Source organism: Neodiprion virginianus, chromosome 3 (assembly GCF_021901495.1).
Source record: "Neodiprion virginianus isolate iyNeoVirg1 chromosome 3, iyNeoVirg1.1, whole genome shotgun sequence".
Lineage (NCBI taxonomy): Eukaryota > Metazoa > Arthropoda > Insecta > Hymenoptera > Diprionidae > Neodiprion > Neodiprion virginianus.
The window spans coordinates 20,370,102-20,386,956 of record NC_060879.1 but is presented as its reverse complement, the minus strand read 5'-3'; the positions used below and the strand labels follow the sequence as shown (position 1 = coordinate 20,386,956).

General features: G+C 43.6%; 1 protein-coding gene across 3 annotated transcripts in view; it reads right to left on the bottom strand.

The window, feature by feature from the left end:
• Positions 1 to 523: 523 nt before the first annotated feature.
• Positions 524 to 16,855, bottom strand: part of LOC124300289 (titin) — a 36,470-nt gene continuing 20,138 nt past the window's right edge. For all 3 annotated transcript variants that reach the window (XM_046754220.1, XM_046754219.1, XM_046754217.1), the window contains exons 2-5: positions 10,530 to 10,662; positions 10,161 to 10,449; positions 2,920 to 10,044; positions 524 to 2,317 (exon numbers count right to left, since the gene is read on the bottom strand). In XM_046754220.1, the coding sequence (XP_046610176.1) occupies positions 1,853 to 2,317; positions 2,920 to 10,044; positions 10,161 to 10,449; positions 10,530 to 10,642 (7,992 nt within the window). In that variant the 5' untranslated portion in view covers positions 10,643 to 10,662 and the 3' untranslated portion in view covers positions 524 to 1,852. The remainder of the gene's footprint in view (positions 2,318 to 2,919; positions 10,045 to 10,160; positions 10,450 to 10,529; positions 10,663 to 16,855) is intronic.

Here is a 16,855-nt window from a genome sequence, read left to right as displayed (position 1 = left end):
TATAAAATATCAATCTTTGACTGAATTGTTCGAAATTTAATGGCAGTCCGACGTTGTAGATAATACGACCAAAACAAGTGAAACGACGATGATAATAATTGGAGTAATGATTAACAAAGTCTTCAATATAAGCCTGTTTATTAAGACGATTTGGTCGATCAATTTTTGCACACCCCCCCCCCCCCTCCCCCCCAAGCGGTTTATCCACCCTTTGCACGCGGTAGCGTCGGATAAATATATTTTTAAAAACAATGTCTGCAGGTGATAATTGAGCGGCTGATCTGCTTAATGAAATTGCACTTACTCGATGCTATCGTTATTATTACTCGTACTTATTTTGCCCTCCAATTTTCATGGCTGTTATTCGGCACTGGTGTTACACCAATTGCATCGTGATTACACTGCGACTAAATCTATATCTGGTTATTTATAGGTATTACACATGCTTATTCATTAGTTGGTATTTCATGACCGAATGGGTGCGTCGTTGACAGGGATATTAAGTTTATTGATGTCATGAGATCGATCTGAGAAAGTGTTTATTGTGATTATTATCAATTTCATTATCATTACCACTTCACATAGACCGTTGTATACGGGTAATATTTTGGTACACGATTTTATTTTACTTGTTACATTTATCTGACCGAGTTTCACGCGATTCCGTATCATCGTGTTTATCGGCGATGCGATGGTATAAAAAGATAATACAAATAGCGAGTAGGAAGGAAGGAAAACAGAGTCCGCTGCTGTAGCGTAAAGTAATGTTACGAGCAGCGGTATCGCAATTTCGTGCATTTTTTTCATTTTTCAATTTCCAAGTAACACTGTGTTTCGAATAAAAACGTAATGCGCGTGCGTATTGAGTAGGTACTTGAATTTCAAAGTCGTGCGAGTATAGTTGATTATATGTGCACTGCATATCCGTATCAAAATGCAATATACAAATACACAGCGCGTGATCATCTGCATTCATGTTAATACTTTGCGGTTAAATACATGTATGTATAAGTAGGCTATAATGTAAGTGCGTATACTAATTATCGATAATAAGTATGCTTCAAGTTTATACTATAGGTATTTATTATCATTTTATTCTTCTTTGTTAGTCATAGAATGTATATTTATATTTTATACTATATGTATATATAATGTACGTATGTATAACAATGTCAATCAGAGCCCAAGCACAAAAAGAAATACAAAAAATTTTCAACTATCACTCTTGTCGTTTAGTGCGATATGAATTCGATAGGATTGCTCATTTGTAAATAAATACAACACAAGAAATAGAAAAAAAAAAATAAAATAAATAAAAAACACCAAAAATGGAACAGTTAATTACAGTCGTATCATATAAAATTGTTTCGTAGTTTGGACCGTGATTAAGATTTAGGTTTTGATCTTGTCTGAGACGTGCGTATGTATCGACACGGAACTGGGGGGAAACGTTCAATTATCGTTAAATTTGCTATGAATTATAATTATAAAAAAACGATATCCCATCCTAGTTCTGCGTCAATGAATAAATACAACTAGTAGTACCATAACCTGCAAACTCTTGAGCGAGTCGATTATCTGCATACAATATATAATAATTTTATATATATTTACAAATGATTATTCGTCCTGTCTGCAAGTTCTCACGTTGCAAAAATCGAGCCCCGAGTATGAGCATCGGTTTAATTGCCTTCGTTCGGGCAGACCTCGAATCTAGGATCATTCCGTCCGTCTGTCCGTCCGTGTCCTTTTTATACTATATATATCCACAATATAAAATAACGACGGTGAACGTACTACAATTTAAACTGTACGTTCCTCACTGCAAACCGTGTGAAACATTTCTCCATTCCTAGGGCATTAGGCGTGGATTGAAGCGTCCCATGTGAAGGATCATCCCCGTTGGATTATGTCTCACAAAGTACAAGAACGGTCTGTCCAATTTGAGCAGTGGTCTACTAGATTGTTTCGCCTTGCTTCCTAGTGGCTCTCTCAGTTTACTCGAGGCACGTTCCGACCTTTCCTCGGAGTTCTCGTTGCCTGCTAGCAATTCTTCCTCGTTCGACTGAGACACCGACCTCTTCTCCATGTTGTGGAATTCCTGGACGTATTCCGCCACGCTTACGCTTCTCCTGGATCGCGTTTCATGCTCGGCTTCATCCTCGCTTGGATTTAACTCGACTTCATGATCCTCTGGCCTGCTTTCGGTGTTGTTTTTCACGATGCGAGCTCCTCGCAACGGACCGGCTGGGTATATTTCAATGTGATGACGACCACCGTTTATTGCCTCGTCACCGCAGGTGCTGAACAAATTGATCTGCGGGAGGAATTAGGTGCGGTTACTTAATGAACGATCTCAATATATTCAGGATTGCAGAAGTGTAATCTTATAAAAATACCGGGTGTAAATATTTTTGATCTCCTACACAGTACATTAAGATCCTCAAATCAGTTCATGAATTACTTTGACAGAATCAGAATTTCTTTCAGATTCGATTTATTATTCATGACAGAGTGTAGATGTACTGGTTTTGCCTCACCCAAGTACCAGTCGTGGCCATATTTATAAGGTCTAATTTGAGGTTTAGCCACTAATGATACAGACGTGATTTGATCTGGGCAAACAATCGTTTTCGAATAAATAAGTGTACCTTAAGTATTACAGGATTCTCGTCAAAACCTCCTGAAAGTCGGTTTTTAGTCATGAATCGAGTAATCTAAGAGCTTAAAAATCAAGGGTTATATAAAATTTTATAAAGAACATCACAAATGGTGCATACTGCATATACTCTATAATTTTTTTATCCTTTTACGAATCTCGTAAAACATATTCTAAGTGTGTGCAACCTCTGGAATCCCATTAAACTGCGAGCTCCTAATAGGTAAAACTAGCCTTTGAACATAACAGCAAACCCTTACTTGAAGCATATCAGCAAGATGGAGATCGTTCCCAACTCCATTAATGCCTTTAAGGTCAGCGTTTGTGGAGAAAAGTTCGTCGAGCCCCATGCGTTTGAGGGCAGCCGTGGCGTTGACGATGGAACGGTGACTAAACTTCGGAACCTGAACCTCAAGACCCATCCTAGGTATGAGGACCTTGAGTAGTCTGTTCCACGTCCCCTTTGTGAAAGCCCCTTCAATAAGTCTTCGCTCGAGGTGATCAAGACTGTCGCCGGGTGCGGCGAGACCCTGTTGGCCAGGCAGAAGGAAGATTGTGGAGACCAAGTCGCTGACACCACCGATGGACACGACGGTAGCATCAAGTCCCGGTTCGTATCCAGCGAGTACTCCCGACCTCCAGACTGTCGCGGGTACCGGAATGAGCTTCCTCTGTCTCACCGCAGGCAGAACTGCGAAGTACATTTCGCCGTCTCTGCCTTCGGAACTGGCGCCAGTACAGTCGGTCTGGAAGACGTTGGCAGAGAGGGCAGCGAGCGGTGACCTGAGGGGCATGACGTTGCCCTTGACAAAGTCGCGGATCCGTCCTCCAGTCTGGCGTCTGATCAGCAGATTCGTTCTGCGCCTGACGAGGTCGCTGATGGCTGCGAAGTTCACCTCCTCGATGTGTCCATCGTAGAACTGCTGGGCTCGCTCTTTGTAGAAGGGCAGAAGCCTCCCGGCCTTTGTTCGGTCCGCGAAGAGTTCCCTGACGAAGGCAGCGTTTGCGATGCCCTGGCCTCTTGCGAGGTTCACGCTATCGGTCACGTTCTGAAATACGAGATGAGGGTTGAACGTCACCACGTCATCGAGCTTCAAGATGTCGTTCATCTGGCCAGACGTTGGGCCCCTGGCCCCAAGGAACATCATGGCGAGCATGCTCGTCATACCGAATGGGGACAGAGCCAGGGATCGGGCTGTGCTCAGACCTTTGTTAGTCGCGGTCCAGAAGCTGAACGAAAGCTCATTGCAGAGGGTTGAAAACATCCTGACGTCGTTGTCCAATTGCCGAGTACTCTCATCTAGACTCACGGCGCTTTGATGCGCTTCCAGTGCCACAGAAACATGCTGTGATTCGTCGTCGTTTTTGTTGTTCGACGCGGCTTCTGCCATAATCGGTTTTGCAGTTTGTTCAAGGATGGGATACGGTGTGCTTTGTGGTATCAGACTCCATTTATCCTCGGTCTCTCCTTTTTTGTTGTCTAGATTCGTTGGTTTGGCGTTATTGCCAGGTTTTTGTTTCTGTGCTTCACCAAGCTTGACGTAAGGATCTGCTACCGGTTTCTTCTGCACAGATCCTAACTCGGAATCTTTCACTTTCTCATCAATCTTCGGCACGTCCTGACTGGTTGCGGTATCAGTTACCTGATTCTTTTCATCACTCTCCTGCGGTTTTTGTTGCGATTCGGTGACCGAGGCAGGCTTCTCAACACTCGGTGCCTTTGTAGCTTCAATTGGCTGGCTCACAACTTCAACTGTTGTAATCACCGAGTCCGGAGTACTCGTAGGCTTAACTTTTTCCTTTTCATTTTCAGATACCTTTGAATCTTCTTGCGAAACTGGACGTTTTGTTACTCGTACTGCGGTCTCATTTACTTGAACACGAACCTCCTGTGTTTTCATGGGGCTATTTTCCGGGGTAGCTTGAGGAGTTGTTTCGATCTTCATTACGGGTTTCATCGTTTCTGGAGCTTCAACTTTTACTACTGGACTTGTGGCTACTTCCGGAAGTTTAGTTTCAACTTTGTTCGCCGTTTTCTTCACTTCGTCTTCTTTCGGTACTTGTGGTTTCGATACCGCAGGTGTCTCAACCTTATCCATCTGAATTTCTGGGTTTGCTGGAGCCTTGGACAACGAATCCGACAAAATTGTACTTACTGCTTCTGCAGGCTGAGTGTCAGTATGTTTCACTGCGGAATCGCTTTGGGGTTTTTCGGGCGAATTCATTGCGGCAACTGTAGTTTCTGGAGCCACAGCTATTTTTTCAGGATTCTCTGCAGTCTTCTTATCATCAACTTTTGTGGTTTCAGATGTCGTCTCTAACTTCTCTGTAGCAGGCATGGCCATAGACGAGTCAGTAACCGTAGGGACTTCAGGTTTACTCTTTTCAGGAGTAACGTCAATTTTCACTAAGAGATCCGTAGGCTTTGTAGAGTCCTGTTCATTTACGGCTTCAGTAACAACGGGTTTCTCCTCAGGTTTTTCAGGGGATACTGCCGGAACTGAAATTTTTTCGACATTCGCTTGCATAGGGCTTGTATCGTCGGAAACATCTTTGTCACTTGACGATGGTTTCTCGTCCAGTGTCGATACTGGCTCAAATTTATCTGATTCACTTGAAAGAGGTATGTTTTCAGGAGTTGCAATCAGCACAGGATTATCCGATTCATTCGATGAAGGCTTTTTCTCTGCAATTAGAACATTTTCAGAATTGTCTAATTTGCTTGATGAAGGCTCCTTCTCTATAGTTGCGATAAGCACAGGATTTTCTAATTCGCTTGATGCCGGTTTTTTTTCTAGAGTTGGCTTAGAATTCTGCAATTCATCAGATGAAGGCTTCTGCTCCGGGGTTTCAACTAACTCAGGCTTGGCCAAAGGCTTGCTAGATTCTTTCATATCCTGTACCGCGTCACTGCTTTGAGGTCCAGCGGGTAAATCGTCGGTCACTTTGACCTCGGACATTTCGGAGTCTTTTTTTACATCAACAGTCTCGGCAGCGGAAGCTTCGACTGCTAGTGGTTTGCTTGCTGGTGTGGTCAGCATCTCAATTTTCTCGTTCGAACCATCGAACTCGGCGTTTTCGGGCATTTTATCGCCATTCGCTGTTACCAGCGTAGAAACATCAGAACTATCGCCAGGCTTTTGTGCATTGACTTGTGTAGCAGTAGATGTAGCCCCTTCAACGATCATCATATGTTGAGCCGGGTCACTAGGACTGTCGATGGTTTTTGTCGTGGTTTCGGGAGCTTCAACTGCTTCCGGTCTACTTTCAGTTTTGTCTGAAAGAAAATCGGTTTTAATTTCAGATGTGGTTTTAATTGTGTCAGTTGCAGTTTCAGTTGAATCAGCACTCATTTCAGGCTTCACTTCAGGCACCTGTGGTTTTGCAGCATTGTCTTTCATTAACTCAGGTTTAGTTTCAGGCAAATCTTTAATTGGCTCCACCTCGACGGTCGTAGAAATAACAACTTCTGGTGGTACCATAGCAGAAGTTTCCGTGCTAACAGTCGGAACATTTTCTTGGGCCAATTTTTCAGGAGTATTTTCTGAAGATTCAGTCATGAGAACCGGTTCCATGGGAGCTTCCAATTTTGTTACGTCTTCGTTGGAAGCTGCAGTATCTTCCGTGACCTGAATCTCTGGCTTCATTTCTGTCGATTCCTCAGTTGTTTTTAGTGTCTCCGCTCCAGGTTTCTCATTTTTGTCTGCCTGTAGAGGCTTACCTTCTGCTTGCACGGCGTCAGAGTCACCGGTTTTCATCGGTTTAATTTCGGCATTGGGTTTCGAAATGACAGAGGAAGTAATTTCAAGCTCAGACTTGGTGTTCTCCTGATCAGTTGACACTGTGTTTTCAGGCAGCTGATTTACTACGGGTACAACTTCCGGTTTGGATGAAACTTCAGGCTTTGTTACTTCGGTTGGATTCGTTGGTTGAGGACCCGCGATTAAATCACTTCCAACGTTTTGAGGTGAAGAAGTCTGCATGTCTTTGTCGTTGAAAGAAATCGGCTCGACGTTGACAATTGAGGGATCCTGTGCAGGTGCTGCGTCGATCATCTGATTGATCGTAGTGACGGGATTCATCATCTGAATCCTCACAACTGGTGACTCGGTTGGGCTTGGACTGTCCATGATCAATGAATTTGTCGGCTTTGCTTCATCAATGTCAATCCTTACTATCGGCGTCTCTGTGTCCGAGGGTCCATTGGATTCGGTTGCAGTTTCTTTTTTACTTTCATCATTCATTGTAACTTCCATTTTGTCTACGACAACTTCTGGCTTAGATTTCTCCACAGGATTCGACACTGCCTGCCCGGTCATCACATCCTCTGCTTCTGGTTTAATCGCTATGGGTTCAGGATCCTCTACAGAAGTTTTTACTATTTCTGTTTTATCGTCCACTACAGATGCAGCCTCGGCTCTGTTGGGGTTGGTACCACCTTCAAAAATTGTTTCTGCTTTAGGTGCGTCAGGGCTAGCAGATTTAGTATCATCAACTACAGGTAAAACCATGTTGTTTACTGGAATCTCTGGCTTTTGCGAATCGATTTTCAGGTCGGGTTCAGTGGATGCTACCTCGGAGGTTGTCGGTGGGTTACTGGCTGCAATTTTAATTTCAGTTTCGGTTGTCTCAGTTTTTACGATATCTTCTTTGTTCGATGAATCTAGAACTGCAGGTTTAGTTTCTTCGCTCGTCACTGTAGCCATCGACTCCGGCATCTCGACCTTCACCATAGTGGCTTCCTCCTTCATTCCATCCTCGACTCGCTTCACAGGCTCATCCTTGTTCTCCGATTGCTCAGGAATCGGGACCATGGAATTCATGGTTTCCGAAATCTGGGATATCATGCTCGATACAGAGTCCGCTAATTCGTTCAACATAGTTTCTGGTTTTTTCTCCGCAGCTGCAGTTGGCTCAGTTTTTACCCCAGTCTCCATCGGTGTTTTAGTTACGAGATCATTATTCGCGTCACCGGAAGTAGCAACGGTATCGACTTTTTCAGTTGCTTCAGCATCCAGCTGGACTGTTGCCGGTGCCACTAACTCAACAGAAAGTAAATTCTCAGTTTTCTTGGTGGTTTCCGAAATTTCAGAATGAGTCTTCGTTTTTGCAGGCTCAACGTCTTCAACTTTTTCGGCAGGTGCCGGAGATTCAGGTTCGATTTTCGTAGTTGTAGGTTCGGGAGTTATTTCGGGTAGCATTTGGAAGACTGTTTCTGGTTTCGATTCTGTGGCCAAAGTTATTTTTGCCTCTCCAGAAGTTTCAGGTTTCTTTGTAGCTGAATCAGCAGTCCCTTGAACTTTGTCAGTTGATGTGGTGTCCTTCATATCAGCTTCTTCCATCTTCGTATCTTCAATTATAACTGGTTTAGGAGCAGGGAGTTTCGCGTGAGCAGGAACAGTTGCAGAATCAGATAATTTTTCAGGTTCAAGGCTATCAGTTGTCCCCTTCGTCATATCATTCGTATTCTCTGAAATGAGCTCTTTAACTATGGTGTCTATCGACTGAGGGAGCATGTTCACCATCTCTTGCTCCATAGTCATAGCTGAAGTTGTTGCTTCAGGAGTGGAAAGGGGCTCCTTGTTATCAGACTCTATTGATGGCTTTTCAACAGGCTCGGCAACTTTAACGGGAACATACTGTGCAGGTTCTTCGACAGGTTCCATAATTTTGACGGGAACATCTTGTGCTGGTTCTACAACAGGCTCTATAACTTTCACTGGGGTATCTTGTACAGATTCCTGGGCAGGCTCCATAATTTTTACGGGAACATCTTGGGTAGGTTTTTCAACAGTCTCCATAATTTTCACGGGAACATCTTGCATAGGTTTTTCGACAGCCTCTATAATTTTTACCGGAACATCTTGCGTAGGTTTTTCAACGGGCTCCATAGTTTTTACTGGAATATCTTGTGTAGGTTGTTCAACAGGCTCCACAATTTTTACGGGAACATCTTGCGTAGGTTTTTCGGCAGGCTCCATAATTTTTACGGGAACATCTTGCGTAGGTTTTTCAACAGGCTCCATAGTTTTTACTGGAACTTCTTGCGTAGGTTGTTCAACAGGCTCCACAGTTTTTACTGGAATATCTTGTACAGGCTGTTCAACAGGCTCCATAATTTTTACGGGAACATCTTGCGTAGGTTTTTCGACAGTCTCCATAATTTTTACGGGAACATCTTGCGTAGGTTGTTCGACAGGGTCCATGATTTTTACCGGAACATCTTGTGTAGGTTGTTCGACAGGCTCCATAACTTTTACGGGAACATCTCGCATAGGTGTTTCAACAGGCTCCATAATTTTTACTGGAACATCTTTTGCAGGTTGTTCAACAGGCTCCGTAACTTTTATGGGAACATCTTGTGCAGGTTGTTCAACAGGCTCCGTAACTTTTACGGGAACATTTTGTGCAGGCTGTCCAACAGTCTCCATAATTTTCACTGGAATATTTTGTTCAGGTTTTTCAACAGACTCCATAATTTTGATAGGTACTTCCGGGACGACTGCAGGAGCTTCAAGAGTGATCGAGGGTATTCCTTGAGGCGTGCTAATCGGCCTGGAATCCGCCACTTCTTCAACTACTTTGACATCTGAAGCAGTCATCGGTTTCTCAGAGTCTTTTTGTGGTACAGAGACGAAGCTTGACGTCACTTCCATCTCGATGGTTTTCGGCGTCGTCATGCTCGGCATGTCAGCGGCAGGTAATCTTTCAAGAACTTCAGGCTTCTTCGGTTCACCTTTCGGAATTTCAGATTCCTTCTCGGAAACAGTGCTGGGTTCAATCTTTTCGGCTTCGTGTTTCACTTCGTCGGCTGACAGCGTGTTCAGTATTTGGTACACTGGCTTCGACTCAGTAGTCGACGGGGCTTCCGGTGTCGAGTGGACACTATCGGCCGTTATCACAGGCACTGGGATCATGGGCCTTTCTGGGTTTTCTTCCGGTTTCTCTGAGGGTTTTTCCTGGACTGGCTGAGGCTCTTTCGCCGCTTCTGGTTTTTTGGGCGATGTAGAATCCTCCTTGACAGGTTTTGCAGCATCTTCAGTAGTCAAAGGTGAAGCAGGAGACTGCTTCTTGTCATCTGCTGGGTTTGCAGTCTCTTCCTGAGGCTTGGCTACCGCAGAGGCTTCCGGGGTTTCTGGCTTTTTCACAACCGTGCTGACATTCGACTCAGTTTCTGGGTCAGGAAGGACGGAAAGCACAGGCATATCGGCTTCTGGTACCGTCATGGGCGCTGAGTCAGCCTCTCCTCCTAGTATTGAGGGTAGAATGCTGCTCCATTCGGCGTTCGCGTGACCAGGTATCGTCGGCATGGTACCCATGACCGTCGCTGGCTTGTTGAGCTCCTCCTTCAGCACGTTCTGCACGTTTTGAACGACGTCAGCAACCTTCAATACAGGAAAAAATAATGATGGTTACGTATCACGTACATACAATGTCTGAAGAGTGCGTATCACGATGGAATAAATCCGTCGTCTATCCAAGCTAGGCCTTGACCTCCTACCTTCATTTCTCCAGTTATGTTTTCTCCGGTCTTCTCAGGGTCTTGAGTCTCAATTGGAAATGGTCCACCCCCGGCAGCGATGATGCTCTGTATCTCGGAGTCGGTCATTTGGCGGGTGATCAGTTGGCCCTTTTCATCGACTGTGTAAAACTGGAAACCGTCGGGCTTCAGCATGTCGATAGTAGAAGCGGGGAGGTCGTTGGTCACCTTCTTGGTTCCTGATTTATCAGTACCTTTCTCAGAACTGCCGTTTTCATCTCCCATTACCACGGATACGGAGGTGACGACGCTACGATCAATGGATAAAATTTAAAAATTTATTGCAGCCTAATCGTTCACTCATGTACGATTTGACCTGCGATCACTTACCTGGAACCCAGCACCTCCGTTGACGTGTCCACGTTCTCGTCGGGAACCGGAAGTCCACTCGTCATCGCCCCTAAGGCCACTAATAACAGCAGCCATCTCCAGACCCACCTCATTTTCAGCGGTTTCGATTAACCTTGAAACGGAAAGAAAATAAACGTTTAAGTGAGTGTTCAATTGACCTTGATTGTGTTGTAATGTGAAGAATAACCAGTGACGGGAAATTGATTGTAATGATGACAGTCGATAAAAATATACATTTATGCTGTTAGTTAACTAGTATAATAATTTATACAAGTGCGCCAATGTCTCTTGAATTTGTCAAAGTACACCACAGTCACTGAGAAATTTGTTGAGTGTCATTAGCTTTCATGTCACAGATGAATTGAAGAAGGTTAAGTGTTTTGATGTTTTTTTTTCCTAAGCATTCGTTAACATGAATTAGACAGAATGTCAAATTCAGGACCAGTTTCAGTCTTTGTCGGATCAATTGGCAAGCAGATCCATTATCGGCAAGGTTGTGCAAATCCTGCGAGTTTTCCATGTCCACTATAAGTCTCTTCTAACTAGTTGAATATTATTTGGCATTATCTACTACTTGGATTTGAAGACATGTTTTTACCATCTCACGAGGGAATATTCACTTTTAAATATTGTGCACTTTGGCTTTTACAGGATTTCTCAAGGATTCCATCGGAATTCGAAAGAGTTGTTCACAAAAACTCGCGTATTTGAAAAGTGATCGGACCCCTCACCTGTTTTGTCAATTTGCACAATATTTAAAAAATATAATTCAACATTTGTTAATGTCATCTTAATTCAAATCTTGAGCTCTGAGTTGATGAACCTTGTAATTAACTAAATCGGAGTTGTTGATGGTCGACAATCCAACGACCGCGCCGGCAATTAGCAGTCGGTACGTGGCTGACATGCTCCGAATTGGTTCTCGTCTCGTAAATTTGTAAGAGGCTAATAAACTCTGACCACGTTTCTCAAAAGCGACCCAGTGAGCCGGTCGTATGCATTTGACGCACATACGTAGGCAGGTACGGATAGGTGAGCCGCGGCTTGAGGTGTGATTTTTATTCACCTGGCGTGGGATACACCCGACGACTCTAACAATTACGCTGAAAAGAAAGTAGGTGGGTGCCAACGTCTGCCTAGTCATTTCAAATGCAAACTTGGATCAGGGGCGGCAGCCTAACACGTATAATAGTTAGGCTTCCCAATCGACTCGATTGTCGGAAGAATTCTAATTCCCGCCTAGCTAATTGCTCACGTCGGCTCACCGCCTGTCACGTCCGTTAGTAAATTATCATTAGGAAATCATTACTTTTTCGACCCACGTGATCTCTTTCGGTTTTATAACTATCGTTCGGTCCAATGAGATTCTCTCCAATAATCTAGCAATGATCGATTTATCGCTTATTTCGGTTTCGTATTCCAAAAGTGTCCAAGGTGACGAATTGGACGAAACGAAAATATTTTTCACACACCGTTAAGAAAAATTGAGCATTCACTTGTAAAGACTGTAATTTGGTATGAATTTAACCCCATCTGATGTTGAATTTTCGAATGGCCCACAAAAATTATTGTACAGTAATCCACAACCATCGTGTCGTACATTGCAAGCATCTCTGGTTTCGAACGGCCAAGATCATCGATCATAAAGTTAAAATTAAAATCACCCTGAAAACGATGAGAAAGAAGTAAAAACCAAGGCCGTATTTCTCGAACATTTATCCCTATGCTTCGGTTACGTAACTCGATTTGCACGGCACTTGAACTCTAAAGACAAAGTCCATTTCCGAAACGGTCGGGTTCAAGAGCCTGGAAAAATTTCAGATCGCTTAACGCAACGGGTACTACAGAATTCACCGACTTGTCAGAAGTATCGAAGACGTCTCCGAATGATGCGAGTCAATATATCGAATTCGTAAAACATGACGTGCAGGTTACCGACTGATGTGGGAGTCTGATTTGGAACGCATGCGGCTTCCGTGAGGCACTACTGACCCAAAGCCGAAGCTCGCGGTGAGGCCGCGGGCTGGACGTTGACCGATCGCTGGTTGAGGCCCCCAAAAATTGGTGAGAAAAAAAGTCTGGCTTGGACAAGTTAGGACCGGTTGCCCCGCTGTTCGCGCCGGCGTATCGTACCGGTTACAATGACTTTTTTATCGACGAATTAACAACGCGTTCGGGATTTCTACACCTGTGGGTAAATAATATCGCCAAGTATAGCGGGCCGTGAGAGACTTCGCAAATATTCGTGACTCATTTTCGAGCAGTTGCTAATGTTCAAACCGAGAGAGGGCTTATAAGAGGGCACGGGGCCACGCGAAGCCGATTTACAACGCGTCGTCAACCCCCGTTACTTTTTAACATCCAGTTGAGTATTGCACACGTTGCTGTTGCTGCTTCTGCTGCTGTTGCTGTTGCACATAACCAAGGCGGAAAATAGTACACTTCATTATGCGTGTATGGGTTCTTGGTTTCGGTCAAGAGTGAATACCAGGACGAGGGAAATACCGAAAACGGTACAGGGTCGATCGGTGATGAATGATTTGCGATCGACTGGTTATACAGTTACCTTGGACTATTCCCGCGCTACACCGTTACCTCATTAAAATTTTTTTTTTTTCTTTTTACCGCAGGTTTGTCGCTGGGCGTTGAAAATCTTTACGATCGACACATGATGTCAGATGTTTCCAGACTTCGAGATTAGAACTTCGCGATGTTTAGAAATTATAACGGGGCAACTATAATGCGGGAAAAATCGTCTTTCGTTTTGAAAAATACTTACTTTAAATTGTAATTGCTAAATTGTAAAATTTAATTTAATATTTATACAGACCATAAGCAATCACCAGGAACAATTTTAGTGCGGATCTCGAAAAAAATAATTCATTTTTATTACCGATAGATTGGAATATACAAAAATTGACTGATTTGAGTGTACAGAAATTCGTTTAGATCCCGATCGAAAGAATCATCTTATAAAGGTTGTTTAGAAAGTTAACCGAAACTTGTCCGTCGAAAATCCTCTGTTTTCGAATTTATATCAAATCTTGGATTAGTCAACCAGGTCACATCAAAAATCCTCAGGATTATTATAGAAATGGCTTGGTGAATTAAGGTTTGCAAGAAATGTAGTGAAAACTGCCAAAAACTTATAAAAATTATTAACCTTGAATTAATATTTAGATAACTTTATAACAATAATGTGATTTCAACGGTTTTGGTTTCAAAAAGGATGAACTACGGAGTAGAAGAATATGCCTAAGCTACGAGGCTGAAGTTAGTAACGTTAACATAACTAAACATCAGGCAAAATATAATTACTGTGCAATTTCTGAAAAACTTTCAAGGAGTTGGCTTTTAAAGATGTGAGTATGTTTTGTTCGTCATACTTTATAAAATTTCAGACGATCCTAGAGTTGCAAAGTAACGAGTTCACCTAAACATGCGTTGTTAGAGTGACGTTGCTAACTTCAACCACATCCTAGGCTCTGATAATAATCAGTAATTATTGAAATTAGTTTTCCTTACTTTCAAATAACATGTGATTACGTGGATCCTTGATTCTGAGAACAATTGTTCAAAATAATTGTAACCGCTGATAACTGTCTCCGGTTACAAATAAAAAAATGCAATCTCTCTTTTTAGTCATGCACCTATATTTCGCGTATAAATTTCGATTGAATCATGACCCGCACATCCCGGAAGCTGCCTGGTTCCGCAATGAAGAAACGTGGCCCTCACTCGCGGTCAGTGTTCGCACAATATTTGGAATTCCACGTGGGCGAGGTCGTGGCTATAGAATCGGGCCGGGCGATGGCCGAAAGTGTGTCACAAAGACGTAGCCGCGTTCTGTGCAAGATCGAAGTAACTGTAATGAACAGAAATAACCGCAGGACCGTAAAGCGAGTTTGGTGGGCTGCGATCGGCCGATAGCGGTGAACGTTCGTCGAGAGAGCGCGAGGCGAGTGACTCTTGCCCATTTTTGTTTGTATTTTCGTTATTTGCTTCAATCCGAATGACAGTAACGCACATGACCGTGGCCGTCGCCGAGTTCCGAACACTTAAAAGTACGAGTACTTTTGTTCAAGGCCGCTTTCGCGCGGCCGCGGTGGAATCGCTTGATCGATGCTCCGGGCGGCATCAACGAAAACACTAGGAATTGAAATATTTCGGAGTGAACGATCGCGGTCGAAAGTACATAACGGAATAACGAAAGTCGGCGGGAAATTTAACCCTCGAGCAACGGCGCGGCCTGACCGTGACAACTCGGTGATCGGGTGTGATTGAACTGAAATACGTGTCTTCGGATATCGGCAAACCAGCACGCGACGACGTATTTTGGTAAAAAATCGTATGCTCTGATTGATCGGAGACCGCGTCGAAAGTTTCCTCTCGCTTTTTACGCCCCCGTATCACGAAACGCCTCGCCAGATCGGTTACAAAATTACAACAACCAACTATGTAATCGCGTTGTTGGAAGTTACGCTGCGGAATTCGCAGTTTTCTCAACGCGTTAGGTTTCGCGCGCTATTTCCGGGCGATTATTAATTGCGCGCGATGCAGTCAAACAGCAGCATCGTTTCCAACCACGGACTCATTTGCTGGTCGAACTCTTCTCTTTCTCTTTCTCTTTCTCTCTCGCGTAATCCTAGACACCCGCTGAATGGAAGAGTGTAACGGTATTATGAACGGTCCAGTCATATACCGCGTTGGTCACCGGTCACTGGTCACTCGTCAGCATATTCCAGATTCTAGGCGATATCCCAAAACCGAGTCTATACGGATTACTCGTAGGCGCGGCCATGTTTGCGGCAAATTTCTATGTCCACAATTTTCAAACATTCAAAAAATTTCCTGCCAATCGAATTCCCGCAACAAAAGTTTCGTACTTCTTGTAGAATATGTTCACACTTTGTTTCAGCGAATCACAATACACGAAGACGTTAAAAACTTTTGTTCAAATGCGGAGTATCACTTGAAAATCTGTAGCAAATGCACACGTGTTTTCAAAAACTGGTTCCCCGCGTAGCAGCGTTACATTTTATGTCGGTATCTTATACTCTTTTGGCACAGATCAAGCTCAACATCTTCGCAGAATCAGGTTTAAATTTCGCGAGAATGTGGCACGGCAGAAAAAGCGAACGATAGTTTACTTTTCGACAAATTTTTAAACAGCTCTTTCTCATTGATTTACTTCAAACTATAACTTAGAAACCGGTTTTTTTTCGCACAGCTTTTCGAAGTGAGCCGGTACAATTCAAGTGAATATATTCGAAGTTGAGAAGGTTGTTTTGCACATTTGTAGATACATATATTCTCGTATTTCAGGATCGACATGGCGAAGCGAACGGCCAACGTGGTTGAATAATTTACCGGAAGTGGGCAGAGCTGGCGGAATATTGGTTTCGATTCTGCATGTAAAACAGAGTGGAAGTAGTTCGGCAGGAAAATACTGGACCAGAAGTTCTGGAACTCGCGCGTTCCCTCTTCTTGCCCGAGCTGATGGCCTTGACCACCACGAGACTTCGGACTCTCGGATGCATAACATTATATACTTGGTGGGACAATTTACCGCGATGCCAGGAAAAAAGCGGAAAATCGGAAAATTGTACGAGTCTACGATTTAGGGTTCAGACTCGATTGGGAAACGCTGTACGAATCGTTCGGGCGAAAGTTATTTCAGGTAAAACTGACATCGTTCAAGTGAGATTCTCGGAAGCTCGAGCTCGGTTTTCACACCATTCGAGAAACCCCCGTTAAAAAGATACAAGCCGCTACGCGTCGCTGGGTGTTTTTATACCGTATTGATCAGTGGAGATATTGTGACGTCAAGTCGAACGGACTGGGCGAGTTAATTTCACCACCCAATGAACGCGATCAGTTTCGGATCTACATAATCGGCACTCGGAATTCCTTCGACCTCTGCTTCCTCTTGTTGTTTTTTTTTTTTTTTTTTTAAATAATAATACGGTAAAACCAGCAAAATAGGTTTCCTAAGATTCAAGTAAAGGTCGATGGACTCGGAGATGAGATACGACGAGGATGAAAATCGATGATGAATCGCACCGTGACCAAAGGAGCGCGTATGACGTGATTTGATACTTGGATTTGATAATGCAATGAGATATTTTGCGAGTTTTTTTTACCCTTCGAAAATCTGTTACAAAAGCAGTAATCTTTGAAGTCGAAGTCATGTAGTGGCCAGTACGTCAAAGATCGCGCGGACTCGTAGTAATTAACGATCGTTGTTAGAGGTTATGTTAAATTTTCGAACTTCTTTTGTCGCGGGAACGCCGAGCTCTCGGTGA